At 32.9% G+C, this 14,955-nt stretch overlaps 3 protein-coding genes and 1 long non-coding RNA gene across 6 annotated transcripts; 1 reads left to right on the forward strand and 3 right to left on the reverse strand.

The window, feature by feature from the left end:
* Window positions 1-2,112: 2,112 nt before the first annotated feature.
* On the reverse strand, window positions 2,113-3,931 carry LOC110704457. Of its 3 annotated transcripts, none has more exons than XR_002507956.1 (4): window positions 3,674-3,931; window positions 3,335-3,489; window positions 2,531-2,594; window positions 2,113-2,265 (listed from the first exon to the last, which is right to left on the reverse strand). It is a non-coding gene; the product is annotated as an uncharacterized LOC110704457 (long non-coding RNA). The 3 variants fall into 3 exon arrangements; XR_002507955.1 differs by having other exon boundaries at window positions 3,335-3,443; window positions 3,674-3,927; XR_002507954.1 differs by lacking the exon at window positions 3,674-3,931 and having other exon boundaries at window positions 3,335-3,649.
* Window positions 3,932-4,757: 826 nt separating this feature from the next.
* LOC110704373 lies at window positions 4,758-5,300 on the reverse strand. Its single transcript, XM_021882154.1, has one exon. It carries the CDS (start codon window positions 5,298-5,300, stop codon window positions 4,758-4,760), a length of 543 nt encoding a protein of 180 aa, XP_021737846.1.
* Window positions 5,301-9,183: 3,883 nt separating this feature from the next.
* Window positions 9,184-12,101, forward strand: LOC110704458 (probable chalcone--flavonone isomerase 3). The gene is made up of 5 exons (XM_021882243.1): window positions 9,184-9,378; window positions 10,248-10,328; window positions 10,726-10,881; window positions 11,031-11,254; window positions 11,748-12,101. Coding segments are annotated over exons 1-5 (624 nt in total). The 5' UTR covers window positions 9,184-9,377; the 3' UTR covers window positions 11,910-12,101.
* A 593-nt stretch (window positions 12,102-12,694) lies between these two features.
* LOC110704348 (RING-H2 finger protein ATL73-like) lies at window positions 12,695-13,829 on the reverse strand. Its single transcript, XM_021882132.1, has one exon. It carries the CDS (start codon window positions 13,519-13,521, stop codon window positions 12,901-12,903), a length of 621 nt encoding a protein of 206 aa, XP_021737824.1. The 5' UTR covers window positions 13,522-13,829; the 3' UTR covers window positions 12,695-12,900.
* Window positions 13,830-14,955: the final 1,126 nt, after the last annotated feature.

Genomic DNA, 14,955 nt, shown 5'->3' on the forward strand with positions numbered 1-14,955 from the left:
TATTCACTAGATGATCTGATGTTGTGAAACAACCCAGAGGTCACTATATACAAAAATAAGGTAATTATATCAAGTTATATTAATTTTAATGACATTTACACCGAGGTCACTATATATAGAAATAATGTAACTATATCAATTTTTACAATATATACTTAGAGGTCACTATATATAAAAATAGGATAATTATATCAATTTTGACCACATTTATATAAAGGTCACTATATACAAAAATAAGGTAACTATACTAATTTCGACCACATTTACATAAATGTTACTATATACAAAAATAAGGTAACTTTATCAATTTTGATAACCCCATTGGAGGAGGAATCCAACGCCTTGGCCCGGTACGGGGGGCAGTACCTATATGTTGGGGAGGGTTCTACAGCTTTTCTCACTCCTCTGTCCACCGTAGCACACGAGCCTTTAAGACAGCAACTGGAGTTTCTTTCTCCTAGAAATTTTCACATTTCTATCTTGCCAAATCCTCCATTAAAATCTAAAAAGAACTTACATTAACATATTTTTGCTAATAGCAGTGGACTTATAGCAATGGAACAGCTACACTACAACAAAATAAGATCAATTTCCTTCCAAAATTGCAAACTTTCATCATATATCTCAAATCAGTACTACTGTAACACAATTTGGATATAGTGTACACCAATACTAGACAAATATGGGTTGTGACCCCTAAACTAAAGTTGGCGTTTCCTTATCTTGCTCAGTACCCTTGTCCTCATCGCTTTGGCTTCCAGCATAACCATTCTGTGACATCTTGAGCTCAGATGGAAGATTTTTCCTGGCTTTGCGGCTACCCTCGATCTTCCATTGATCCCACACCTTTGTTTTTGGAGGTGGGGCAGTATCTCCAATGGGTGCAACCAAACCTGGTGTTGGAAATCTCGCTCAATCGGTGAAGGCGATTCAACCCAATCCCACTCTCCGACGACCAATTACGGAAGTCAATCACATCTCTTCACCGATCTCATCTTCTTCGTTCACCCCTACCCCCGAACCAAACTTCGGTGATAAACCCATCCTCACAAACACCGATTGTAACCCCCACCATCCTAAATAAAAAAAATATAGCAAAATCGCAAATTAATCAAACAAAAAAAAGCAAAAACCCTAAATTGAACAGGAAATCGAACAAAATTGAACAAAATCGAACAGGAAATCGCAAAATCAAACAAAATCGAACAAAATTGATGAAAAAAAGTCAAAAAATTGATGAGCAAAAGTCGCAAAATCGCACTGGAAATCGAACAAAATTGATGAACAAAACACGCAAAATCGCACAAGAAATCGCACAAAATTGATGAACAATTTTAGAGAGAGAAGATGCGTGAAGGAGAAAGAAGTGAGGGAGTGTATGTCTAATACACGAAGTTACTAAACCCCAAAAAAATCAAATCGAAAAATCAATTTGGTATTTCCAAAAACACGTATATAATACCAAATTAAACAAAAATCATAAACGAAAACTCACTTTTTTGAAGCTATTGACGAAGATTGAACCAAATTCCTCTGTAATTTGATGATGTTCAACATTGATATTGAATTGGGAAGCAGAGAGAATGAAGAAGATGGTGAACGTAATATGGAGGAGAGAGAAAAATAGAGTAAAAAGTAGAGGAGTGGATGGATTTTCAGAAATCAAGGAACAAATCCCACGGTCAAGAATAACTATCACACGGATATAATCTCCTTCGTCAGATTAGAATTCAATGGTCTAGATTACTTATTTTTAGTTTTCAGCCTTAGACTTGTTTTCACATGATCCACTCCCTATATATATATATATAAACAGAGCTTACGGTGAAAACTAAAAACAAGCAATCTTAACCATTGAATGTTCACTAGATAATCTGATGGTGTAAAACAACCCAGAGGTCACTATATACAAAAATAAGGTAATTATATCAAGTTATATTAATTTTGATGACATTTACACCGAGGTCACTATATATAGAAATAAGGTAACTATATCAATTTTTACAATATTTAATTAGATGTCACTATATACAAAAATAGGGTAATTATATCAATTTTGACCACATTTACATAAAGGTCACTATATACAAAAATAAGGTAACTATATCAATTTTGATCACATTTATACAGAGGCCACTATATATAAAAATAACGAAGGACACTATATATAAAAATAAGGTAATTATATCAATTTTGACAACAAGTCAACTGTGTGATTGTATGGCTGTTCGCGAACAAGCTCAGGAGCCATGTACAATGGAGTACCTGAAACAGTCAGATGCATAAAGTGAGCAAAAGTGTTAACAGTAAAATAATTTGTGAATAAAAGACCAACTTCTATAACTCCTTTTCTTTTTGCATTCTTTGGACTTGATGGAGAGTTAACAAGGGTTTTGATAATGTAAAAGAAAATCATCTGAAGAGCATAAACAGAATAAGTCCACAGAAATACAAGAAAAAAGTATATGCATCAACCATAATGAACTTGGAAATTAGATTACTAGCAAAGCAAACAAATCACAAAGCTGACCTTTGATGGAGCGAAGTACAACAGTGTTTATTGACATGGCACGAGCAAATCCAAAATCACAAAGCTGGAGTAAAGATGAAAAAATATAAGATAATGCAAAGTTCAGAAAGGAAATTGGCAATACAATCATTACTGAACATCAAATGTTACCCAATCGCCTAAACAAAAGTGATCACCCCCAGGGTAAAGGGACTAGATGTCTGAAGCCTTGCCCCTATGCTTACAGCTAATAAAATTATGAATTATTTTCAATTGACCTTTAACATGAAATGCAATGACAATAAAAGGCACAAATAATTACTGAGACATTCCAAACAAGTACATTATGAGCAAATAGTAAATCTTTGTCTCCAATTTGGACAACTATGGAGTTATAGTCATATCCATTAGACTATGAAAATATAAATATAAACTATGAAAAGCGCAGAAAATAATGATTCTTCAACAATAAATATAACTATAAACCTATTCATTCACTTCAAGCAGAAATCTGTCAAGCATCATAGGGTACTTCAGTTCTAGTGCTCTCACCTAATTATTAATCTAGCTACTTTCACAAATTGAATATAACAACCAACATCAACTAATGTTCAAAATTCAGCACAAAATATCAACAAAAACCTAAAAATAAGCTTCGAATTGAATCAATCAAGTGGCTTACACGATTCATATATACAATTCTAGTGCTTCATTGATATTAATAAACATTCTAATAAAAAAAATTCAGCAAAATATCTATTACAGAAAAGCTCAAGAATATTATTTAAAATAAGTTATTACAGAGAGGAAGATTGAGAGAAAGACCTTCAAGCATTGCGATGAAGACTTCATCGGCAATTATTTCCGGCAATTGAGGTCGGAGAATTGAGCGTGAATTTGAAGGATATTTTTCTTCAATTTGTTCTTGATCAATCTAGGTTTTGTATTTGCCAAATTTATACTCAAATCGCTCAATTTGACTTGGTTTTATTCAAATTTATAAACAATTTACATTGAAATTCATGCGAAATTCATGAAATCAAATCCGAAAACCGCATAAATCAAATCGCAAAAATCAAATCACAAAATTTCAGAAAGCATAATCAAGCAAAAATAGCGAAATTACTCAAAATAAAAATAAAAATAATAATACGAATAACTCACTTGATAGTAGATCGTAGAGCTAAGAAATTGCTGAAAATCAAAGTAATTGAAGCTGGATTTGAAGAAGTAGCATGAAATTGGCAAAAAGTAGGAGAGAGAAGGTAGAGGAGGAAGAAAATAACGTGCAAATGAAGGAGGAGATAGAAATTGTAGACATTTTGCATGAACATTGGGGGAAAAAATCTCGACCGTAAAATTTGATGGGTCAACAATCGACGGTTAAGATGTCATATTTTTAGTTTTCAGCTTAAGGTTGGTTTTCACATGATTCAACTCCTATATATATATATATATATATATATATATATATATATATATATTAGATTGCTACATGTGCCAATAACAAGTTGTAAAAAAAAAAAAAAAAAAAAAAAGTTGATATTTTCAAACTATACATCAAATCAAATCTTTTTAGTTGGATTTCACATAAATTATTTTAAAAATATTTCATAGAGTTTATTTATCAAAATTATTCTTATTCAAGTTTTATCATGTATACTATTAGCCTAGTTTCTTAAGCTATTACGAATCTTGCATGAGATTCTTTTCCTCCATGTGACTCTACGAGAAGAATTTTCTAATGCAATAAGACTAAATTTCAACAATAAAATATGGTCATTATATTTAATGTCAAATGCAAGATTTCTCAACAAAAAAAAATGTGGTCATAATAGTTATTACGCACTATTAAATAATAAAAATATCTATAAAACACATTATGTGTGCGTAATTTCACATGTAGTGTTCGAATGATATCCGATTTTAGGTAAACCACACAAATAGGCAAGAATTTGAATTTCATCAACCAAGAAATTCCATAGAGAAATACAATTCACAAACAAGTTGATAATAATTATGTGCAAATTGTAGAATCACATTGCTTCAATCATCAAACTAAATCAAATCTTTTGTACAATAGAGTGAATCAAGCAACAACTATTCAAATTGTTCTAAAATCATAAACTATATTATAAATTATTTTGTACAATTTAAAACAACGAAATCTCTTGAACATTATCATAATTTTCACAATTCAATTCCAAGAAATCCAACCTCGCCCATACTATACTAATAATAATCGAAACTATACCAACCAACAACTTGTAAGTTGTGACCGAGCCGTTTCCCTAAAACTTTGAACCTTAACCAAACAATAATGTGTACAAAACACCCCCAAATTACCACACCCAACTCTACTAGTCTTCAACAAGTAACAAGCAACACCCCCATCTTCCCCTTTGCCTTGTATTAACACCCCCCACGCTTTTTCGCAATCCCCATTTTGACCTTCGACTTCTTCGAAAATACCCAAATCGTCCTCTTTCAACTCTTCCACAAGTATGATCCCCTCAGGAGAGGGCTCCTCCCCTTTTACCCATTTACCCTTCAACTCACTCCAATCCTCTGCAACCGCTCTCTCTGTTTTTAATCTACTATCGGGTCCTCCTCCACCGTACACGTGTACGAACAAGGGCGCTTCTCGTAAATTTTTTACAATCTCACCCACTGATTCTCTAATCCAACGGTCAAATTTCTCCGGCTCTCCCCCTCTCATGTGGGACCCACTTTCTTGCCCTCTTACCACCTCCACCGCCGTAACCGCCGCTGTCGAACACTTCGCTGTCATTGTCTTATTCTTTCGTGTCGTGTCGTATCGTGTCGTGTTCGAAACCCGAACTTGATTGTTCAGAGTATGATTCGGTAACTTGTTGACCCAGTCTCCAACTCTGTGCGCCCGAATCGTTATTTCTCCTGCTGAATGGAGACCCAAACAAGCCATCTTTCCAAACAACTCCGACAAAATCAAAAATCAAAAATAAAAAATCCCAGAAAAATTCAAGAAAATACCCAGAAAAAAATCAGCAAGAATCAAATCAGAGTCGGAAAATAATGAGATGGGTAGGGTTAAAATCAAGAAATAAAAAGTGGGTGAATGTTAGATTTTTGATTTGGGTTAGAATTTGAGGAGAGAGAAAAATCCTGGGTTTATATCCGAATTTACTCGTAATAGATAAATAAATAAAAAAATAGATCTGGAAATTGTGAATTTATTTTGGATGGAAGAGTTTGAAGAAAGTTGGGATTGTTGCAAGGCGCGCGCTTTTTGTGTGCCATAATTGCCACGTCATGAAATTAATATTGCCACGTAGGATAATAAGGGAATAATTAATGACAGAATGGCAGGAGAGAGAAAAAAGGGGTGAGAGTGTTAGTGCCACGTAGGATAGGTGACTGGTGGGTTGAGGAGGGCACGTGGTGTTTGTATGTTAAGCGCGCGTAAACTTATGGTGTGACGGATTGGGGCTGAGCCATACGTTGGTTAAACTTGTACGCGGCATTTTGCGTGCGTCAAAAGTTTTAATGAAAAATATTCTTAAAGTTATTTGCGCCGACTATGTTGAATTGTTGACAGCCCAATCATTTGGCCCAAATTTAGCCCAATTGTAATGGACATAGAGTGGAAGTCATATTATTGGCATATAACCATTTTGGTCACATGTTTTCTTCACTTTATTCAAATGCGAAGTAGTATTTAATATAAAGTAGGTTAGATCCCGTGCATGGCATGGTTTTTCACTCTTTATTACGGAGTATAAATTTAAAATCATATTTAAATATAAAAAATAATTTGGTCCAGAATCTATTTCTTATTTTATCTCAAATCAAGGAACTTAAAATATTCTTCTGTATCTTTTATGACTACATATTATAATTTTTTATTCAAGCTTTCTTCTACTTGAACCCTAATGGCATATTTGTTTTATTTCACATTTGATAATTTTTTCATTCACCAATTATGTTAGGTTGAAATATATATAAACATGATTTTTTTACTATAAATAATTATTATTTATGCATTAAAAAGTAATTACTTATATAGAAATTTATATAAAGATATGGTTAGATATCTAAGTTGATTATTTTACGATTTTTTCCAAAATTTTGGAAGAAAATATTTTGCGTATATTCTCTATACTATCAATTATTTTAAAAGTTTTTTTTTCTTACAAAAATATACTAAGGACACACCATAAGATGACACGTGTCATTGCTGGTGTGTCTTTTGGTATATAGTTATTGATTCCAATTTTATAAAATTAAGTTTTTGTGAAAGTCAGTAACTTTAAAGAACAACTGTGATAGAAGATCTGTAAAAATAAATTTTAATAAGTATAAAAATAATTCCAGTTTTATAAACATAATTTTAGCATGACCTAAATAATATTAGAACAAAAGTTTAGATAGGATTAAATAAGTTTTTTTTTTTTTTTTTTCCAAATATTATTATTGTTAATATTACTACTATATAATTTCTAAATTAAAATAATATCTTAAGTCTTCACCATCTATTTTTGATTAGTTAATTGTTGATCATCTAAAGTTCAATATTTTTTTTTTATTACAAGTAATATTTTTTATAACATGTGTAAAATATGAATAAGACTTTTATTTATGGTTTTTTCCTACTCACCGTGTCTTCATAGTATATATTACCTCCGAATACTATTAGTTGCAACATTGGAATATATTATATCTCACAAATAATACCCCAAAGTTGCAACTAAAAATATTCGGAGGTAGTACTTATATCTTGATCTACACATCCTTTTCTAGTTCTTTCCAACCACATTCTCCATTTGTCCTATTCCCTACTCTTGACGAAACTCTATTGTAAATAATATTTATGATTATGGAAAATAAAATTGAATATTCTATTCACTGAGGGTAGTTAAGTTGTTAAGGATAAAAATTAAACTTATAAACTATTAAAAAAAAAACATAATCAGGTTAATCAACAATGATTAGTCATTGTAAAAAAATCATCAGTTGTATAATTACATATAATGTTCACAAAAACTTAAAATATACAATGTTCACGTGAATAACGTGCATTATCGTACCAGTTAACCCGAGTTGAGCATGTATAGAAAACCTACACGAAAATTCATCTAACAAGTGGATGGAGTATTTCGAAACATGTTAAAGTGCCTAATGACTTTTTTTGTGAAGTAAAGTGCCTAATGACTTAAAAATCATCAAGATATCCAAATAAAAAAATTAAATTTTGATGGAAGTGGATTATTCTGAAAATTAAAGAAGAGTCACTCGTCTTGCAGGCATGACAAATTGCTTGACTCATTAAAAAAAGGATCTTGTTGATTTCCAAAAAGGGATATAGCCCTTCAAAAAAAAAAACCTAATATTTAATAGTTGCTTTTAATATTTAGCTTGTTACTCAATATTCAACAGCATAACTTAATTATGTATTTTCACAAAAATTATATACAAATGACTTAATTATGTATACAAGCTTCAAATATGGATGCTAATAATATGGATGCTAATAATATTCAACAAAATAGTACTTGTATTATAATAGTCAATTTCATTTTATGGAACCACATTTTCTGAATCATTCAAATCGGACAGCTCCAATTTTCTATCTGCTAGTCCATTAATGAGACTTTGACTCTTATGTTTTACTTAGGTCCAAATTGAAGTATAATTTTAAATAGAAGTCTATATGTGTGTTTTGTTGTAAGGGTCAACTTTTCACTCTCTTATATTCTGTATCCTACATGTTTATATATTAAGGGCTTGTTCAGTTCACCTTATTTTTACTTATCTGATTGTTTGATTTGACCAAACTTTGATCATATGTGTACGCTAATCTATAAGGAAAAAATTATCAAGTGGGCTCTTGTTAGATTCGTAATAATGTGTATTTTATTAAAAATGTAATTTTTATATTTTTTTTCATTACGAAATTAAAGATATGTAGCGATAAAAAATCGCACATAAAACGATGATCTTTGAATTTTTATTTTTGTTGATCTGAACTTATTTTTTTTGAAATTAGTAAAAATAAGTTGAACTAAACAAGGATTTAGGAGAAACATGTAAAATAAACACAATTTTTTTTTTGTAGCCATAGCAAACGAAATATGAAAGATAATGACATATACAAGTTACAATGTTCTTGAAAAAGATGATAATTTTGAAGTCTAATTTAATTTTCTTTAAATTTTTCAGATTGAATGACAATTAACTTGTAAAAACATTTGCACTTAATACGTCGATCAAAATAGAGAGAATATTATGAATGAAAAATGCTATAAATAGCCCTTAAGGCTACATACAAGCATAAATCGTATAAATTTAGGAAATAATAAGAGTATAAATACTAATTAACTAATTTACGCGTATTTTTGTCATGAATTCCTAATTTTTCCAATTTTCAAAAGTGTATTTAATGCTTATATATAGCTTTTAAGGCTACTTATAACATTACTCATTATGAATTTATGAGCACCAAACTCATGAAAAATGATCTTTCTATTTTCCGTTACACATGGACCCACCACATAAAAATGTCATTAAAGGAGGGCGATATATGGAGCTTAAAATAGAACCAGGCGGGCGGTGGCTCCCACCAAGACCAAGAAAGAAGGACACTTATAAAAATAGCTACACAAATTTATTGACTAGAAATTGAGAACGTAGAGAATAGAGCAACCTCTCTTAAGCTTTACCTACCCACTTTTCCTTTGATCGTTAGCTACCCTTGCATACTTATATTTATAACTCAACTAATTTTCTAACATTCATACACTTTGCAGTTTGCACTACACTTATATCCTCTGTTTTCTCTCTCATTTCTCAGCTCTCTTTAGAAGTTCTTCTTAATTATTCTACTATTATCAGTAAGTAGTTTTATCCTTTTTTAATTTATTAGATTTGTGTATGATTAAGCTGTTTTCATTGATGTTTATGATGTGATTAAGACTATTTATGCATGCCCACATGTATATGTATAACTTGTTCATCATCTATGATATGTTTTTTTTCCTTCTTACTCTTAAGTTATATGACATGTAAAATCGTTAGTTGGTTCATTGTATGAATGTCATGGGTCTCGTGACAACCTCTAGATAAGTGCTCTCTTTGACAGTATCGGATGTAGATGTCGCATAACTTTATTTCAATGATATTTTTTTTTATTCAACATTTAGTTGCATATGATCTTAGGGTTGCATACTTGCATATAACAAGTTTAAAAAAGAATTTTAAGCTAAATCAATCCTTAATTAATTATACCAATCAAAGCTCAAATTTGTCACGTATTATGTCCTAGTAGATTTAAATTAGGCTTAGTTTGTATAGAGATAGTCACCATACCCAACCCAAATTGACATTTGATCGACAAAAAATGAATAAAGGTGGTTGTTAGTACACGAATCACATAATTATGTCAGCTAGCTTAATTGCTTTAATGATAGTGTTAGTAATATTCTTGTGGGTGGTATGTACAAAATTTGGATCAAGTCTTTTCAGGATCACTACCTTTTGTGACTTTCTAAAATACGAATTAGTTGGTACCTTAAGACTAAATTCTAAATACAAGTATGTAGTTATGTGTATGAGAAGGGGAAAAAATGACTAGTGTAAGCAAAGTGTCCTTAACAATATGGCATCAACCAAGCACCTAAAAGGCTAGAACTTGCAATTGCTTATATAAACATCAAACCCTCTTTTTGTGTGATCACTAATTTGGTTTTTACTAATGATGCAGTGGGAAACGATGTAATGGTTGATGATATTGCTTTTGCTCCTGAACTTACATTGACTAAATTGCTACCTTTATTAGGTTATGGTAAGTGATTCTATTTAATCAAGCTTTTCTTTTTTGTAATAAAAAAACTTGATTGCATCATAATTGAAGATATATTTTGAAGAAGATCGAATTATTTCCTAGATGTTTACTACTTAACTAATTGCATTGTTATGGTAAGTCCAAAGTGTACATTAATTAGCTACAAGAAATTCATCGAACCCGGGCCGAGACCCAGGGGACTGAAGGTGCACCTAGTGGTGCAACCTAATTACACTTCACTAAGTAGTTGCATAAACCCACATTGAAAATGAAATGAAAGCATTATATTATCATTTATCAATATGTTAAGATGATGAAATTCTTAATCAAATTTTTTTTTGCATCCGAAAAATAGTTAGTTTCTAAGCAAATGAACATTCTGTTTTGGACAAAACAGGGTGCACAGAACTAGAAATCCACTTTCTGCAAATAAAGTTCACAGCAATTGGAGTCTACATGGAGAAAGAAGTGGTACAACACTTGCAGAAATGGAAGGGTAAATCAGGAAAGGAACTCGCCGAGGAGGATGATTTCTTTGATGCTCTTACCGCAGGTAAATCCCCTCCACCCCTAAGAAAAAGATGTGAAAAAACGGTATCAGAACAAAGTTTTTAACAAATGATTTGTAACTTGACAATTTGAAGCTCTGAAGAATTATAATGCTAATGTAGCTTCTTTGGATGATGTGTGTTTTGTTTACAGCACCTGTGGAAACAGTTATTAAGGCGGTCGTGATCAAGGAGATTAAGGCTTCACAATTAGGCACGCAGCTGGAGGGTGCAGTAAGGGACCGATTGGCAGCTATAGACAAGTATGAAGAAGAGGAAGAAGCCGCGCTTGAGAAGGTTGCAGAGTTTTTTCCTACCAGATACCTTAAGAAAAACTCTTTCTTTACTTTCAGCTTCTTTGCTTCAGGCACTGCTGAGGTATACTTCTTATTTACTTACCTACTGCTCCAATTAGTAATGTTAGTAGCAATTAGTAAATGCTAAATAGTGGTGCAAATATATCTTTTACTAGGAAAGAAAAGGACCTACATTCTGATGTATCACTAAAAAACTCAACTTGATCTACTGTACTAATCTTCATGATCAATCTAATTATTCGAGTTAGAAGTGCTTTTTTGTACCTATATTAATGGCCTTTCGAGATTTTCACTACTATTTGTTCCAGTTTCATTGTGTTGGATTTACGGGTTTGGATCAAATTTATGTTTGTTTAGGGGGTGGGACAGTTTTATGCATGTACGTGAATCTCAATTTTCGATTTGAAGTGCATTCTCAAACTAATTTTTCATGGCTTTTCAAAATTTCAAGTCTATGTTGTTATGTTGATTGGATTTTCTTTAGGCAAGGTATGGGTTTAGCTAATTTTTGATAGGACTACGAGTTTTATTGACACGGAGTTTATTGATGTCAGATCACTATAACGACGGATGAGAAAGAGGAAACGAAGACAGCAGTGGAGAACAAGAATGTGGCGGAGATGATCAAGAAGTGGTATCTAGGAGGAAGCAGGTCAGTGAGTCCTTCAACCATAGAGTGCTTGGCTAACAACCTCTCAGCCGAGTTATCCAAATGAATGTAACGCAAATGGGTGTAGACTCTTGTGATCATGTTGTGCACTTGTGCCTTATTAACTTTGTGCTGTTTAGCAACTGGTGGAAACTAATGTGTGATTTGGTGGGATTTCTTTTGATTCATTAAGTTTCATGTACTAATAATTAATGTTCTCGTTGGTAATAATAGCTCTTGCAAAACTCTCATGATCTTTCGTTTTGGGGTCATCTTTTAAGCCACCACTCTAGGCATTATTGGATTTGCATCGGTTATACACCAAAGAAATTGACATTAGTCGCAAGTAATCCGAGATGAATATGATGGTGTAGAGAGTTAATACCTGTTTAACGTAACAAAACTGACCTATATATGATTATATAAACAAAATTGATAAACTGTACAAAATTTTCAGATTCAGACTCAAACTACATGCAAAAGTATATTAACTCAACCCAATTATGGCCCAAATAGAAAAGGATCTCACCTATTGATCCAGCCCAAATAATTAATACTACTAGTATGATTAACATTGGAAGTAACATCATTGAAAACCAATAATTACTTGTACCAAACAGAATTGAAAAAGACTAAACACCCATTGTATGACCCAAACCAAATCAACCCAACAAAGCCAATAATCCGAACGATGTATATGCCACATCTAGTCATAGACTCGTAGTACATCTAATACTTAGAACGAAATAAAAGTGTATGCAACTAGCTTTGCCACATTTAATCATAGACTCGTAGTACATCTAATATTAAGAATGAAATAAGAGTGTATGCAACTAGCTTTGTATTGTCTCATTTAAAAAATGGCACTCGTATATACATGTATTATGAATTTACACATACAAAGTACATTGGTGTTATATTACAACATAATTACAAATCTACAGAATGGCTTCTTTTTTTTTTGGGGGTGCTTCAAAGTACATTGACATGGATGTTTCTCACAACTTTAGTTCATCTCATTCATCAATCATCTTCATAACAACCACACAGTTTATTCTCTAGTGCCTTTGCGTAGCATCTTCAACACCACGTACCTCATGATTCGAGGAATCCGTACGATTCCCAATTTCCATAGGCACCACAATGGCATCGTTTCCCGTCCATTCCGATAGTGATTGCCGGCATGTAGGGCAAGTCGAGTGCGAAAGCAACCATGTATCAATACACTTACTATGATACCCATGTTTGCATTTTGGTAACACTTTTATGTTCTCCCCTTCTATGAACTCCCCTAGACATATCATGCAATCCGTGGACATAACACTTGTTGCTGTATGATATATTGTTGTTGGGATTTGCCTTATGGTGCTCCTCTTTAGCCCTTGACTAATCGCCCCCACGTACGTGTTACCTAGGTCTTGCCGGTTGTGGTTGTGCCGGAGGTGGTGGTGGTGGTGTTGGCCGGTGCAACAACGGATGGCACACCGGACAAGTGAGTTTAAGCCTAGAGCACATAATAAGGCAAAAAGTAACACTCCTAGGATGACCACCATGTTAGCATCTATACCGACATAATTAGCTCTTGTGACATGGGCCTCGTTGCTATGCGGTGAGGTTGCGGTGGGTGGCGGTGATACTTCATGGAGGAGGTGGCGGTGAGGCGGCCGAGGCCACACCATTGCTAGCTCTTGTGCTACTTCTACGCTACTTGATGATTATCTAGGACAAAGTGTGTATATGTGTAGTGTAGGAGACTACTGATATGATTGTCAAATCTAAATTGAGTGAAGTGAAATAAAGAAGAGAATAGTATTTGTGGAAAATCGGATGATTTATGAGGAAAATCATGAGAAGACAATTCATTCATTCCACACTTGTAGATTGCTTCAAACTTGGGAGGAAATTATAGATAGAAATTTCTAAGAAAATATTTCTTTTATGATTTTTGGGGGCAATTTCTAGGAAGGTGTAATATGGTATGTTGTTAATCCACTAAAAGTGGTAGTGACATCGCAAGGAGGGTCGTATCAAGTAATATAAAGGCACCAATGTCTTGTCATGAGATTCTAACTTGATAACTACGATTAGCATTAAGAATATCACTTAATTAAATTTTGGCAAAGCGATTCTTTGTTAATTAGTAGGCAAATTCAAGACTGGTTTTGGTTCTTCGGGATAGAGTTTCTCATTATCCTCCTTTCCTCAACACTCTCAAAAGGCATGGACCGCTAAGACTGAAATAAGTGTATTTTACATAACTCTTATAGAGTTGGGAACAATTGTGTGGCTCAACTTGCTAAACAGGTTTAACAATTGTGTAGCTCACTTGTTGCACGGGCTTAGCAATTGAATGACAATTATGAACTTTTGATAAGGAGATGAGTGTGGCTTGTTTCATGAGGCAAATGATGTTCATATTATTATTATTATTATTATTATTATTATTATTATTATTATTATTATTATTATTATTATTATTATTATTATTATTATTATTATTATTATTATTATTATTATTATTATTATTATTATTATTATTATTATTGTTGTTGTTGTTGTTGTTTGGGTCCAATTCAGTCAATTTAATTGGGCCAATTCAAATGATTTAATTTCAAAAGCCCAAAAGAAGGTTTAACTCTCCAAAGCATGCTAAAGTCAATCAAGCCCAGTCAGTATGGCAAGCCCATCTGACTTCAGGGCCCAGTCCTCATATTTTGAGGAAAGGTATAAAAGCCATCAATTGTCTCATTTATCATTCATTCACGAATATACACATTAAGCTTCAAACAATTAATTCTCTTGCATAGCTTATTCCCTCTACAAATTGAACTGATTTTAACATTGGAGGGACCTTCCTCGGCAACCATCCCCGAGGCTAGTTTACGCATGTTTTGTTGTGCAGGAAATCCTCGGCCCATCCATCAATTAGTCCGAGATCAGTCTTCTCCCTTGAAAAGGGCCTGCCGAAGGTCATATTGTTTTCATACCGAAACAATTTGGCGCCGTCTGTGGGGAAGATACACAAAATTAAGCCAAAAATCCGACCCATCTTAGTAGAAACATGACTAAGAGCGGTAAAAGCGCCAAGAGTGCTAAGAAGAACGGTCCTTCCT

This window comes from Chenopodium quinoa, unplaced genomic scaffold, assembly GCF_001683475.1.
Source record: "Chenopodium quinoa cultivar QQ74 unplaced genomic scaffold, ASM168347v1, whole genome shotgun sequence".
In the NCBI taxonomy this organism is placed as follows: Eukaryota; Viridiplantae; Streptophyta; class Magnoliopsida; order Caryophyllales; family Amaranthaceae; genus Chenopodium; species Chenopodium quinoa.

What these genes read in the sequence shown, in the direction of transcription:
- LOC110704373 (XM_021882154.1), bottom strand. Translation starts at nt 5,300, where the DNA reads ATGACAGCGAAGTGTTCGACAGCGGCGGTTACGGCGGTGGAGGTGGTA.
- LOC110704458 (XM_021882243.1), top strand. An exon ending in CTTTGATGCTCTTACCGCAG is followed by an intron (nt 10,882 to 11,030) that starts GTAAATCCCCTC and finishes TTTTGTTTACAG; the next exon opens with CACCTGTGGAAACAGTTATT. An exon ending in TTGCTTCAGGCACTGCTGAG is followed by an intron (nt 11,255 to 11,747) that starts GTATACTTCTTA and finishes TATTGATGTCAG; the next exon opens with ATCACTATAACGACGGATGA.
- LOC110704348 (XM_021882132.1), bottom strand. Translation starts at nt 13,521, where the DNA reads ATGGTGTGGCCTCGGCCGCCTCACCGCCACCTCCTCCATGAAGTATCA.